The 14,618-nt window shown below is 53.7% G+C and overlaps 1 protein-coding gene across 1 annotated transcript in view; it reads right to left on the reverse strand.

Annotated features, from left to right (window-relative positions):
* Window positions 1–6: 6 nt before the first annotated feature.
* The window catches only part of CRAMP1 (cramped chromatin regulator homolog 1), a 67,219-nt gene continuing 52,607 nt past the window's right edge, over window positions 7–14,618 (reverse strand). The window contains exons 13-20 of the mRNA XM_025371146.1: window positions 12,923–13,004; window positions 11,903–12,007; window positions 11,480–11,658; window positions 10,688–10,753; window positions 9,913–10,144; window positions 8,942–9,106; window positions 6,994–7,139; window positions 7–4,004 (exon numbers count right to left, since the gene is read on the reverse strand). Of these exons, the coding sequence (XP_025226931.1) occupies window positions 3,840–4,004; window positions 6,994–7,139; window positions 8,942–9,106; window positions 9,913–10,144; window positions 10,688–10,753; window positions 11,480–11,658; window positions 11,903–12,007; window positions 12,923–13,004 (1,140 nt within the window). The 3' untranslated portion in view covers window positions 7–3,839. The remainder of the gene's footprint in view (window positions 4,005–6,993; window positions 7,140–8,941; window positions 9,107–9,912; window positions 10,145–10,687; window positions 10,754–11,479; window positions 11,659–11,902; window positions 12,008–12,922; window positions 13,005–14,618) is intronic.

The following is a 14,618-nucleotide window of genomic DNA, read 5'->3' on the forward strand; positions in this document are numbered from 1 at the left end:
CAGGCCTTAGATCAACATTAGTATGTATTTATGCACAATAAAAACATTTACAAGTTGAACTGGAAATTTAAACAGAAGTTTAACAGCTCTTATTATATTAAATAACCAAAACACCTTTTATTCCCAAAATTGGTAAAGAATAAATAATATAATTTACAATATGGTACAAAAAATAACCAGGAAAGGCAGGCATTCTGCTTTATACATACACTGTATATGCATATTTATAATCTATAAAACAAATTCACATCTGAAACGAGCGGAGGCCTCGCTATGGCTTAACCGAGAAGGGAGAGAAGCGGGGCGGGGCGCGGGAGGCAGGGCCAGGGGCTTGGCTCCCCACACCTCACCCACCCCAAGGACACGCAGCCACAATGATGTCAGGAGAGCGCTGACACCCGCGAAGGGTGTGCTGTGGGTTTCTTTCCTTGGTTGTAAATCACTCTTTCCTTGCTTTCTTCTTTTTCCTTGAGACCGAGTTTCGCTCTTGTTGCCCAGGCTGGAGTGCAGTGGCGCGATCTCGACTCACCGCAACCTCCACCTCCGGGGTTCAAGCGATTCTCCTGCCTCAGCCTCCCTAAGTAGCTGGGATTACAGGCGTGCACCACCACGCCCAGCTAATTTTGTATTTGTAATAGAGACGGGGTTTCTCCATGTTGGTCAGGATGGTCTCATACTCCCGACCTCAGGTGATCCGCCCGCCTCGGCCTCCCAAAGTGCTGGGATTACAGGCGTGAGCCACCGTGTCAGGCCTCTTTCCTTGTTTTCTTAACACAAAGTGTCGAAATTCCTGACAAATGCATCGGCTAGAGCTCAAGGTTTAAAGAGAAAACAAAACTGTCTTCCTCCTCCCTCGTTCCTGGTGTCTTATGCCCCACAACTTTCTTTGCAGAAGAAACGTTGAATTCAATGCTGTGATCTAATTAAAGATGCTATTAAACTAAAGAGGTTATCCACCAGAAACGAGGCCATGGCCTCTCATGCCCAGAACCTGGAGGTGCAGCAAAGCAAGGAGGCCAACCACAGAAACGCCGCCAAGACCCCCCACCGGAGCTGGCACCCTACAGCTACAAGATACAGAAGGACAGAACAGCCAGGAAGCCACGAACTAGGCATCCCAAGGCGCGCAGTGCCCGCTCACCATACACATCCACAACACCCTCAAGGCCAGAGGACTAACTGCCCTGGACCACAGATGCTCTGTCCCAATCTCCAGAAAAGGCGAATCAGCAAAGATCCCAGACAACGAAAGAGGGATTCGGGAAAGCTTTTTCTAAGAAACTGATCTCATCTTAATTACAGCATGCTCAAATGCACAAAGGAAGCCACTGGCTCACACTGAGACGATCACCGCTTCTGTTGGAAAGGCAGAAGATGCAGGAAGTCTCTGTTTGGATCTTTTGAAAATTCTAGCCTTTAACAGTTGCCTATGTTTGTACATAAATATTCATTTAGGCCAGGAGAAAATGCATCCATTGTTTTCCTGCAACAAATGACACCATTTTCCCTTAATGTGGCAAGGAAATGCGTATCACCTGTCTAGTTAATAGAGAGGCAGAATCCTCTAGAACTGTCAGCTTTATTACAGGAGACGAGTCAGCCCGTCCTCCCCCTTAACCCATCTCCCCACTGGACAGTAACGGCTGCAGTCGGCTGCTCCCACGAGCCCACGCTGGAGCACCAAGTGGTAGGTGCTGTCTAAAGAGCCTACAAAAGCAGATCCTGACCTCCAAAACTTCACCCCACTTAGCTGTCAGGGGGTAAAAGGTGCCCTGACAAGCAGTTGACAAACCCTCCTGTCACTGGCAAAAGCACACGGAGCTCAGTGCTGTTAGGACTTGGCATCCCTGGTCCAGCCTGTGGGAGTATGAGAAAGCTAGCAGTGGTCTGAACTCGGCCTGGTATCCTAACCCTCTAGAGACGCAGCAAAGCCAGATACACAGAGGAGATCTCCTTGTCTTCTCTGGCTCAATGAGATGCTAATTTCGGAAGCTGGTATATTTAGCACAAAACACAAGCACTGTGGTTCAAACACTGCTGTCTCTCTCCCAATCAAGGGGCACCACGTTTCTTTTTTCACCCCCAAGAGGTTTGGGACTGTTTGCTTAAGATCTCATGCCAAGGTCTGAAGGAGGGAAGCCAGCTCAGGCAAGAGCTCTAAGAAAAACTCGTGAGACAAAAGAAGGAAGCTCTTGCCTGGAAGTCCACTGTCCTCTTGACGTCCTCCCATTGGTGCAGTGCAGGGCCTGCCTGTGGTCTACAGTGGCTGTGGTGGGCTGGTGAGACTGCAGGACAGAAGGCATCCACCTGCTTGTCCACACCAAAGGCCTGTCCCTCCTCTTTTCACCTTCTCCACTGTGGATGAGGAGAGAAGCAGTGGAGGGACTAGGGCTGGCCTTGAGGGCCGCTGCGTGCTACGTGTCGGGGAAGAGGAATGGTAGGGAGGAGGGAGAGTAGGTCCAAGTAGGTTAGGAAAGCATAATCAATCCTGGATGCCGCGGGGGATGAAATGAGGCAGGAGGGGAAAGATGGCAGCACAGGTATGGCCTGCCCAACACCTCTGTAGCAGCTCCAGGCCACACTGGATGTAGCTGGACGGTGACTCATGTGCTTGGAACTTCTGAGGCTGAGAAGGCAAAGGGGCCCTTGTTAGCTCTGTCCTGGGGAAAGACTGGATGTTGGGCCGTCTGCAGTAGGAATGCTGGCCACCCGAGAGGGCGCAAGGAGGGAGACCACCACTAAGGCATCCATTTGGAGAGGTCTGACCACATCCAGATGTCTGGGCCCTCGCCTGGGTGTCCCAAATGGGAAGGAGACACAGAAGTCTCAAGGCAAAGGGATGCAAGGGACGGAACACGTATGTCTGGCATGCCCACACCAATGCCCGTGAGAGACACTTTCCCTGCAAAGGCAGATTTGTCTCAAGTGCCAAACAGTCACACATCGAATTTAAGGAGTTATCGAGAAACTCTTCGCTGTGATCATATTGGCGCTTAAGGGTCAACCCAGGAGGGAGAAATGACACCTTAGATCACCTGGGAGCTTGCAAAGGGACACAGGAAGGAAACCAACTACAGAGGGGACTTCGTTCTTCCTCTTCCATGTCTCCTAATCCTTAAAACACAAGAAAAACGTTTCCAACCAGCTTAGCAGGGTCCCATGTAAAGTCCACACAACCTGCATAGTTCAGGACTCTTCCTGCCCCCACTCCCTGGTAAGAGTCCGAACAAAACCTCTAGGGAGGGGAGGCACCAGCCCAGGTCCCCAGGACTCCGCAGCAGCCCTGCGATCGGCATCTGTGCGCTCGCTGCCTTGGGGTGTGACACCACCGGCACGAGCCCAGGCCACATCCAACTGTCCTGCCTGTTACAGTCCACAGAGGGCACAGCTGATGAATGGCACAGGTTTGGCAGAAAGCAAGCAGCAGGGGCTGGGGTCTCCCTGCAGAGAGGGAGATCACAGCTCCTAGTGCACAGCAACTACACCAAGGCACACATACTCCCTTGTCTCAGAAGGAAATGCCACCGGAATGTCCAACACAACAATCGAGGCAGAGCACGAGCTGAAATGGGATCACTATGCAGACCCTAACATGGGCGTGAAGAACGGCTCTAGCACCACAGTGATTTCTAACGCTGGCCCTTCCCAAGAATTCGTCCTAGTCTCCTTGGATGCCGCTGCCTGCTGCTTGTAGGGAAGCAGCTCTGTGGCCACGTTCCTGCCTGTTGCACAGTCTGGGCTGCAGAGATGCCTCTGTTCAGACCATCTTCTGGGGCTGCTGGGCTTGATCTATTTTTCTCTAGCTCGAAGAGGGCTTTATCTGCCACTGGGACGTGTGGTCACTGGGACAGGTCACTGACAGCTGGGCCGCCTCCACCACCATCAAACAGAGCTTCTCGGCGGCCAGGCTCAGCGATGGACAACTCTTGGGCCAGGTCGTTGAACCGAGAAATGTAATCAATGCTGTTTTCGTTCATCATGCATACCAGCTGGGAATCCACAACCTGCAGGAAGAAGAGACAGGAAGAGCAAGTCACTGCGACTGGCTGGCCCTTCAGTGGAGGGCGGGTCCCCACACAGGACGAGAAGCTCCTGTCAACTCCCGCCATAGGAACCCAACCATGGATGGCAGCCCAGGGCTCTGTGCAGTATTTCAGAATCACCTGTTGCCTACCCGCACAATCTTTAGATAAGTGCTTGCAGAGAACCTGTGGTGTGCCTGGCACATCTGATGGCTGGGATGAGGGTGCTGGTCCCCCCAGCCCGCCGTGAGACCTAAGGGGAAAGCCACCCAACAGGTAGACACACAGTGCGCAGCAGACACAGGGACTGAGGGCGGCCTGCGGAGACAGGTAGACAGACAGTGCGCAGCAGACACAGGGACTGGGGGCGGCCTGCGGACACAGACGCAGAGTGAGGGCAGGGAGTGTGCCGGGGGAAGGGCGCCAGAAAGGGTGCTCCAGGGACTGGGACCTGAGCTGGAGGTGGGGTAAAACCCACAGAGACATGAGGACAGGTAGGGGGGCATGTTCCCGTCAGAGACCTGAGGACGGGTGGGGGCACGTTCCGTCAAGAGACATAAGAACAGGTGGGGGCATGTTCCCGTCAGAGACATGAGGACAGGTGGAGGGCACGATCCCATCACAGACACGAGGACAGGTGGAGGGCACGATCCCATCCGAGTCCCAAGGACATGTGGTGAGGGCACGTTCCCATCACAGACATGAGGACAGGTGGGGGCACGATCCCGTCCGAGTCCCAAGCACATGGGGTAAGGACACGTTCCCATCGGTCCTGAGGACATGTGGGGAGTATGTTCCCGTCAGAGACATGAGGACACGTGGGGAGAACGTTCCTTTTTAAAGAAGCAACAGGCATGTTCCCTGAGACAGGAAAAGGCTTTGACTGAAAAGTACAACCAAGGTGGTGGCCATGACCCAGCGTGTGAGGCAGCATGGAGCTGAGGAGATGGACGGGAGGGCCTCGGCACCAGGATCTTGTCCCATGAGCAAATACGTGGAATGTGCCGTTTTCACTGCTTATCGTCTGGGTCCTGCTCTAGAGTAGAAGCCTCATGAGGACAGAGGCCATTGTTTGCACACAGTAGACCCTGCGAAAATATTCCTTAATGAACTGCATGACACTGTGAATGCAAGAAGTCTGGAAAATTCTGAGTAGAGCTATGGCGTTAATGAAATTTTATGCTTTCATTATGGGAAATGTCAGACAAATTAACATTTGTTTTCAAAAGCAGAGCAAAGAGTCATTCTCCTTCCCCTGTGTGTCCATCATCAGCTCCCACCCCTTTCATCCCAGGGACACCCAGCTCTACCCCCACCCCTCCCCTTCACACTAGCCCTTTCATCTACAAATGCCTCAGACCATCCTTCCAGAGGACGATGATCTGCTGACACACACACTCACGTTCTGAGTGGAGGGCTCTAGGGAAAATTCCATGCTAAACGCTGACTTGCTCTTTCTGCAGGTGAATACGTGTTTGCATTACTCGCAACGGGCAGCGTTTCACAAATACCAACTGCACCCTTTCTCTGCTACTCACTCCCATGTGCCATCTGTTGCCCAGGATTTCATTAAAGGTGCAAATTCTGACTGGGGTGAGGCTAACACTCTACATTTCTGACTCCAAGGGGCTCCTGTCACTGGGCTGTGGCCCGTCCTTTCACCAGCAAGGTCCTGGCATGCTGCCTCAGGGCTCGTACACAAGGCCCATCTCCACAGAGCCCAGCACTTAGGAACATGCGCACAAACACAGGAAGAGACAGAGACCGGCTTCTCGGGAAACATGAGACTCCAAGGCGTGCTCTGAATCATGATTCTGGGGCCAAACAGGTTTGAGAAATGCCACACACTGTGAGATGGAGATCTACTCTATTAATTGTGTCTATGTGTATTATTTGGTTAAAATTTTCAGTCGTATCGTATCACGGCTTGGCTTGGAATTCTCCAAAGCCTGCCCATGAGTTAATCATCTCAAGAGTCACGAATCTCATTTGGATACTGGGTAGCGGAGGTGTCCGTGAGAAACAGGTGTTTTGAGCTTTTTTGGATCCAGGGTTTCCCTCAAGTATCTGCCTACAAAATCCTCAAGGAACACCTACCAATGTCCCAACATTGTGGGGACTACATTTGGGGAATGCTGCTCCAGGACTTTCACATGGGCTAAGCTCATGTAGGTGACCTCCTGGACCTGGAGTTCCCTCTCTGTCCACAGAGCCCTCGCACAGTTGCTCACACACCTGCCACTCTGCACCTTACAACACAGTGAAACTGGCCTGTCTTCACCCTGCAAGCCTGACCTGCCCACGAATGCCACGCAAACCATGTGGTGGAGGTCTTGGGGGCTACAACCAGATGGCCTGGCCAACAGCAAGAGGGACGCTGCACCTGGCCAAAAGAGGAGAGTCACAAACCACGTTTCGCCTTTGCATCAAGAACCTGCCCCAGTGACTCCTCCTATCACTACCCTGGGCGTGGGAGAAGCGTGAGGACAGCAGAGCCCGTCTCAGCTCCCCTGCACCGCAGCTCAATGTGACAGGGAGACACTGCTCAAAGGTCCTGCTGTTAGGATGGGAGCACCGACAACACAACTGCTGCAACCACCCCTTACTCCTCCACAATGGTACCCACACCTCAGCACCTCACAGCCGGTGAAGGACAGGTGACATCCCCACTTGGCTCTGGCTGCCTTCAGAGACCCTGCTCTACACACCAGACCAGGGCTCCCAGTTCAGAGACCTGCAGAGCTCAGCTGTGACTAAGTCTGTCATTCTGCATGGGGGGACGGGAGCCAGCCTAGCATCCCCAGATCTCTCCATTCTCAGTAGTCAGGGACCCGAGTGTGTACGTGCTGTTTCCTGATCTTCCACTCTTGGCAAACAGCTCTTACTAACCCACAGGTGTGCAGGAAGAGTGCTGGCAACCCCTGGCACGAGGGGTGGTGGTCAGGTGCAGCTGTGAGGTCAATGCACTCACCTCTGCGACATCAGCCAGGGACCTGGACACAAATGAGTCCCGCGAGTTTCCGTCCAACAAGCTGGGGCCAAGCAAGGAGGTGCCACTGTTGGTCCCAATGGGAGTTGGCAACATCTTGCGGCTCTTCTCTGGGGAGATGAAGCTTGCTGCAGAGAAAAGGCCAGAGGAAAACACCCTCAACCCTGTTTGGTCTGGACCAGTCCAGCAGAAGGGTCCTGAGGCTGGGGGCAGCCAGGCCAAGCCCCGGCCCCAACCCCAGCCCCGGCCCCGGCCCCGGCCCCAATCCACAGACTTGTGCAAAGAGCTTCCGAGAGATTCAACACGCCGTGATGAGCTCTTCTCGTTTAACACGCCTTCATGCATACAGATGTACACCTTTTCCATGAGTCCCACGGTCTCCCATTCTCACTGCCATCCCCACCCCCATCACGGTGTCCCACCCTCACTGCCACCCCCCAACCCCATCATGGTCTCCCACTCTCACTGCCATCCCCCACTCCCATACTGTCTTCTGTGTGACTAGTCTTATGCAGGTTGTTTCCAACTTTAATTTTTTTTTTTTTTGAGACGGAGTCTCGCTCAGTCGCCCACGCTGGAATGCAGTGGCACAACCTCGGCTCACTGCAAGCTCCGCTTCCTGGGTTCACGCCATTCTCCCGCCTCAGCCTCCCGAGTAGCTGAGACTACAGGAGCCCGCCGCCACGCCCAGCTAATTTTTTGTATTTTTAGTAGAGATGGGCTTTCACCATTCACAGGATGGCCTCGATCTCCTGACCTTGCGATGTGCCCGCTTCTGCCTCCCAAAGGGCTGGCATTACAGGCGTGAGTCACCATGCCCGGCCTTTTAATTTTTTTTTGAGGCAGGGTCTCGCTCCTGCCCAGGCTGCAGTGCAGTGGTGATCATGGCTCACCGCAGCCTCAAATTCAGAGGCTCAAGCAATCCTCCCACCTCAGCCTTCCAAGTTGCTGGGACTATAGGCATGCACCACCACACCTGGCTCATTTTAAAATTTTCTGTAGAGACAAGGTCTCTCTATGCTACCAAGGCTGGTCTCAAACTCCTGGCCTCAAGCTATCCTCCTACTTTGGCCTCCCGAAGTACTGGGATTACAGACATGAGCCACTATGCCTGGCCTGTTTCCAGTTTCTCATGATTCACATGTGACTGTCGAAACATCAGCACTGCTACATGCGACAAAAGGAAACGCTTGTAGGGTGCTGGGTCCCTCCCAGCACCTCCCAGACCCAAAGCGCCCAATGGTTCAGGGCTGTCAGGCATGGTGCCCATCATGCCGGATGTGCCCAGCCACAAGCCCTGGCCCCGTACAACTGTGGGCGCGAAGACCCCAGACATCTTAACCGGAGCTCTCTCTGGGCAGGCTACAGCAGCAGGTGTGTCTTTGCCTATGACACCCCCTTCCGGCCACACCTGCTACCCAGTGGGCAGACGGACAGGGGGGTAGGACAACGAACACGTCCTCTGAACTCTCCGATCTGTATTCAAGAATGCGCCAGGTGGCAGCTGGACCATCCACTTCTGAATACCTTACTGACCACAGAAAGAGAAGAGCCAAGAGAGTGCCAAGATACCATTTCCTTTTCTGCCCTCGAGAAAACCCTAGTGGGGAGCGGCCAGGCTACCTGAACAGACTGGGAAGGCACACAGAACACAGCATCTGGGCTCACGAGAACGCTCTAGGTCTCCACTGGGTTGTGGGTTACCAGGCTGTACATGCTTGCCACAGCTTGGTGAACTGTACACTAAAAATGTGTACACCCACATGTAAATTACACCCAAAAATATTAACTCAGAAAAACACAAACACTTGAGAAGTGAACAAGCCAACAGTCCTCATGGGAGTTTGAGTAGAATGAGAATCCAGCGTCCCGCCGACCCCAGCCCCTGCTGCTCTGGGAAAGGAGACAGGAGTCCTGCCCATACACTCACCAAACAGGCTGCTGAGCGAGGAGTCGGTGGAATCACTGGGGTACCACTGGGGGTCGTGGGTGGGAGAGGCGATCCAGTGTGGTTGGGGGCTGCTGGACGGGGAGGGAAGGCTCTTGGAACTGTCACTGCCGTTCAGTTTCGCTGGAGAAAGGGGGACCCCTTCACCTGCCAACCAAGACCCCAGATCAGAAATGCCTTGCTGTGGGCGGTGAACGGCACCTCGCTCCTCCAGCCCACCACGGAGAAGGCAGCAGGGCCACAGGGCTCTGCCCTGCTGAACCAGATAGATGGCATGGCTCTGCAGATAAGGAGCACGGCACCTGCAGAACAGCACTGCAGGGCGGAAGGGCGCAGCACAGAGTGAAGGCGATAGCAGTGGCCACCACGGATTCCACATGAGTCACCTCATGGCACCCATAGCAGCCCTGGGAGCTGTACCTTATTCTCAACTTACTGCTTAGGAAAGGGAGGTTCAACAAGTTGGGGATCTGCCCAAGGCTACATGCTAACACACTGTGAACTCACAACTCTCTGAACCCACAGCCTGCGTCGCACCAGTGAGCAACAAACCACTGCTCCCAGCAGCTTTGTCCCAGACAGCAGGTTGAGACCACAGCCCACAGGCCAGTCCAACTGCTTCATAAGCTGTGCAAGACCCGCAGGCTGCCTGCTCAGGTTCAAGATCAACTAGGAAAATACTGTGTGATCCCCAGGCTGAAGAGTGCCTGGGGGCCATCCCACTGTCTCGCCTGAAGGTCAGGAGCAAGCCTACCAGGCCATCAGCTGCCTCAGGTCCCACAGCTACCTTATCCACCTGCAACGTCCCTGCCGGAGCCAGACAGCACCTTGTAGGTGGCAGGTTTTCAATTCGTAAAAATCACAAACTGGAATATCCCAGGAAGTGTGGCAGACACGGGGCAGGAGATCAACACCTGATGACAGGAAGGGCTGGGAGGCCGCCCTGCCCTTACCGTACTGACCGGAGCTGATGGCGATCTCAATGATGGAGTCGCTAATGTGTGTGGCAGGCTCGCCCTGTGACAGCGCATCCTCAGGCGGGCCGGGCAGGGAGATGTCGAGCAGAGCAGAGACATCTGGTGGAGACAGCCGGGTGCTGGAGCTCTCTGACGAGGACAGCGGCGTGGAGAGGCCATTCTGGAGAGGGGCCTTAGGCAGCTCAGATAAGGACAGAACAGGCGAGCCCTGCTGGGAGACAGGTATTTTTCAGACACAACCAGGTCTACCAGAACCCATGACAAAGGAGGAAACACCAGCTTAGTCTCCTAGCTTGTGGGCAAATCAATAGGGTGATGAGCGCTGCAGTCACCTCATCCCTCCAACTCAGGAACACACTCGGGGAATGTATTTCTCCCAAAAACACTCTGTATGGCAGAGTCAGAAGGTCAGGTTGCAGTGACCTGGACCTCCTTTGACCGCTGCCAGAAAGAGAGTGGGGGCTGGGGGAGTTACTAGCTGACGGCCTCCTCCTCCCAGAAAGCTGAGCTCTTCCAGAGCTGGGTCTGAAACAGCCTGCCTCGGAGAGGGGAGCAGGGAAGTCTGAGGTGGCGGACAGTCGTATTCTTTTATCCACCCTGGGCAGTTGGCCCGGCAGGCAGAAGAACAGCAAAGCCACCGCACAATCTAGGAGAGAAGCCAGGCCACTGCAAGACTGCAGGTGTCAGCTCACGGCACTGCAGGGAGTCCTGGGGCGGCTGCTTTGCCCAGCAGCCCAAGAGCACACTCTACCTGGAAACCGTCTGCCACTGGTTCCTGCTCAGGCCTCGAAGGGATGCTGACGAACGGGTCGGAGCCCTGCAGGAACAGCACGCCCATGAGCAGCTGCAGGGTGCACCAGATGCCACCCATGCCCTCGCCCGCAACCGGGTTCCAGAAAAAGAGGTGTTCCATCCCCCTGGCCTCCTAACGGCAGAGGGACAGTAAACGGACAGGAGTCTGAGATCGAAAACGCTGAAAGGCGACTTTCAGGTGTGGGTCCTGTACTTGCAATTTTTTGTTGCTTCTAAGAGTCAAGTAAAGTCCTATGAGGAAGTCAACTTTGTAGCAGGCAGGGCTGGGCTCCCTGGAGTCTTAACAGCATCAGCCCACCTCACCCTCCTTGGGGCCGCTCTGAAGTGGCCATGGGAGGCCAGAGAAACCAGGTGCTTAGAGCCTCATAAAGGAGCAATGGCCAAGGCCATGCAGGCTGCTATCTTCCCAGATGAAAGAGATGCTCAGTGTTGTGGGCTTGCTGCTGCCAGCTTGGTTACAGTCACTCTCAGATAGAGCTGCGTTTCCACACCGTCTCAGCTCTGGGTTCTCCAGTGCCACATGGCAAGCCTGACCCCAACTTTCCTTCAGTGGCTCTCGACGCCCCTCCTGCTTTGTACTACACAGAGCTTGCTCACGCCATGGCACCCCTGGTCCGGAGACTCTCCTCCAAAGGCAGAGCTGGAGTCCAGGGTGATCTCAGCCCCATGGCTTTGGTGTCCACACCAGAAGTTGGTGGTAATGCTGAAAAGCCCTTCTAAACATACTCACCCCCACAGCAGGGAGGGCGTCTCCATCCTGGTGAGTTCCAGTGGAGTCCTGCCCCGAGATGGTGCCCGTCACCTCGTCTGAAGACAGTGGAGAGATGCCAGACAAGCCCTCGGTGTCCAAGGCAGGGAGGGGGTTCCCAGAGAGGATGCCGGCACTCGTAGCTGCTAAGTCGATAGCACCTGGCAACAAAAAGGACGCTGCACTTCTCTGCTCTACTGACAACCCATGAGATGTCCCAAGAGGGCTCAGGGAACAGCTTCTCCCTCACACCTCATGTCAATGCAAGAGCCAAGGGCTTAGATGTTCTCGGTGAAGGGTAATGAGACATTATGATTTGGAGAAGAAGACATTCAAAAAACCTGGTCACAAAAACATCCCTCAGAGGCTCACTCAGTGGCTGTGGCCATGCAGGTACAGACTTACTGGCCAGGTGACTCGTGGCCTGGGGTGGAAGGACCTTGGGCACGATCGGCCGAGACAGAGCTGCTTTGGTCAGAGAAGACTGGATGGGCCGGAACGAACCTCTCCCTGCGAGGGCGAGGGCAAAAGCAGACATGTCGAGCCCGCCCACCGTGCCCTCACAGCAGGATGGGGCCGCAGGGGGCTTCCTTTACCGCCACTGTTGGGGGGTGTGGGAGCCGAGCCAAGCTGGAAGCCACTGAACATTCCAAATGTTAATGTGAGGAGTCAGATGTCACACAGGCCCCCAGCATGACATAAGCTCTGGCACCCACCACTGTGCCTCCCAGGAGCGACTGGAAGGCTGCGGTCACCACTGTCATCCTGTGGAAATGGCTCTTTAAGGGTGACAAGCCCCTGAGCTGAGGTACAGGCCCCGGGGCAGTCAGAGCATCAGATTCTGGACTAAGATGCTGCCACTGCAATTTGGTTTTATCTTGCCAGGCTTTCCACAGTTGAAAACCGACAAGTAGGCAGGAGAAAAAGCAATCGACAGCTGTAAGTGTCTTGTGATAAGTCAGTGAGAGATGTGGAAGTCAACACTGGTAGAAAAGGGAAGTCACAGTATGTGCTTCACTAGAGGTTTCTCCCTGTGTAAGATCTACTGCAAGGAACCAAGGTCCCCACTAAATGTACAGACTGGTGGAAGCATAATCCATATACCCCAAGAACACATCCACTACATAAAATGGCTGACAAGACGTTACGTATACATAGCAGACAAGAGACGCAACTCGAACCAAGCCAAGCACCTCACACAAGGCCATCTGAGGCCACAGACGAAGGGCACCCTTTGGACTAGCCGCCTCGCCCGCCACCGCAGCCTGCGGCCCAGCACATAGGGCACACTAGGTATTTGTCGGTAGAATGAACAAAGGAATGCCTGAAAATAAGCCATGGAAATAAGCACCCATTGTTTCCAAAGCCAGGGCCCTCATGTGAGGAGGAGGGACAAGCTACCGCAGAAAAGCTCAGGGTCCTTACCAGTTACGGAAGAGTTAGACAGGATGGAGAAGGAACAAACGTTGTGGGACTGGTTTTCCGATGGTCTAGGGAGCAGTGTTCTCTGTGGGAAAATGGTAAACAATCAAGGTGATCAAACTCCCATGCCAAAAAATCACTCCCAGTTACAAAGGAATGTCCCAAATAAGAGGGTGCCCAGCATAGCCAGGTGGGGCTCTTCTTCCAGAGCCGATGACACAGGGTGTCTGGGACCGTCCCAGACAGTTAGGACCTGTGCACCCCAAGCCTCAGTTAGGTTCTCTCTGAAACAAACCCAGGTAATCAAACCTTTCCCAGGGAAAACTGGAGGAATGTCACAGTGATCCACTTTTTTTTCTTTGAGATGGAGTCTTGCTCTGTCACCCAGACTAGAGTGCAGTGGTGCAATCTTGGCTCACTGAAATCTCTGCCTCCCAGGTTCAAGTGATTCTCCTGCCTCAGCCTCCCAAGTAGCTGGGATTACAGGCACTCACCACCACGCCCAGCTAATTTGTGTATTTGTAGTAGAGACGGGGTTTCACCATGTTGGCCAGGCTGGTCCTGAACTCCTGACCTCAGGTGGTCCACCCGCCTCAGCCTCCCAAAGTGCTGGGATTACAGGTGTGAGCCACCGCGCCCGGCCTAATCCACTTTTAATCCAGAACTTTCTTCTGGATTTGGCTGGAATGCAACTAGTCATATAAACCTGTTTATAACCACTGGACATGGACTTTTATGAGTGACACCCCCAACTCTGGGCTTCCTCACACATGGGGTAAGGAAAATAAAGTCACTGCTTGTAACACACAGGCACCAAAGGGCATGAAGTGCTCCTTCACAGGGCTTTTGTGTGTGAATAATTAGGTCGAATGTACTACAGCAGGTTTGAGTGACAAGGACAACATCTGAGAAACCGTGTTCATCACTGAAACTGCTAGTGATCAAGATAAAACACGAACAGAAAAGTGTCTCTCGACCTACAAGTGTCTGAGGCGCTTCGGCCTCTGGGGGTGCCGCTGCAGTTCCCTGACCCTCTGAAATGCCCCAGGACACTGGCATCGGAGAGACTAGAGAGGAGGTGCTACTAGAGACAGCGGTACGCCGCAGCCTAGTAGCATGAACTTTCATTCCAAAGGCTACACTTTTCATAGCAGAGATTGATACACTTTTTCCGTAAAGGGCCAGGTAAGAAATATTTTAGGTTTTGGGGCCATACTTAACCGTATCCGTGTGGAAAACAGTAGATAGTACAGAAATGAATAATCATGGCTGTGTGCCAGTAAAACTTTATTTATAAAAATATGATGTGGAAAAGAACACATATTGTATGATCCCATTTATAGGAAATGCCCAGAACAGACAAATCCATAGAAACAGAAAGTGGAGGCCGGGCGCGGTGGCTCAAGCCTGTAATCCCAGCACTTTGGGAGGCCGAGACGGGCGGATCACAAGGTCAGGAGATCGAGACCATCCTGGCTAACCCGGTGAAACCCCGTCTCTACTAAAAAATACAAAAAAAAACTAGCCGGGCGAGGTGGCGGGCGCCTGTAGTCCCAGCTACTCTGGAGGCTGAGGCAGGAGAATGGCGTGAACCCGGGAGGCGGAGCTTGCAGTGAGCTGAGATTCGGAGCTTGCAGTGAGCTGAGATCCGGCCACTGCACTCCAGCCTGGGCAACAGAGCGAGACTCCGTCTCAAAAA

This window comes from Theropithecus gelada, chromosome 20 (assembly GCF_003255815.1).
Source record: "Theropithecus gelada isolate Dixy chromosome 20, Tgel_1.0, whole genome shotgun sequence".
Lineage (NCBI taxonomy): Eukaryota > Metazoa > Chordata > Mammalia > Primates > Cercopithecidae > Theropithecus > Theropithecus gelada.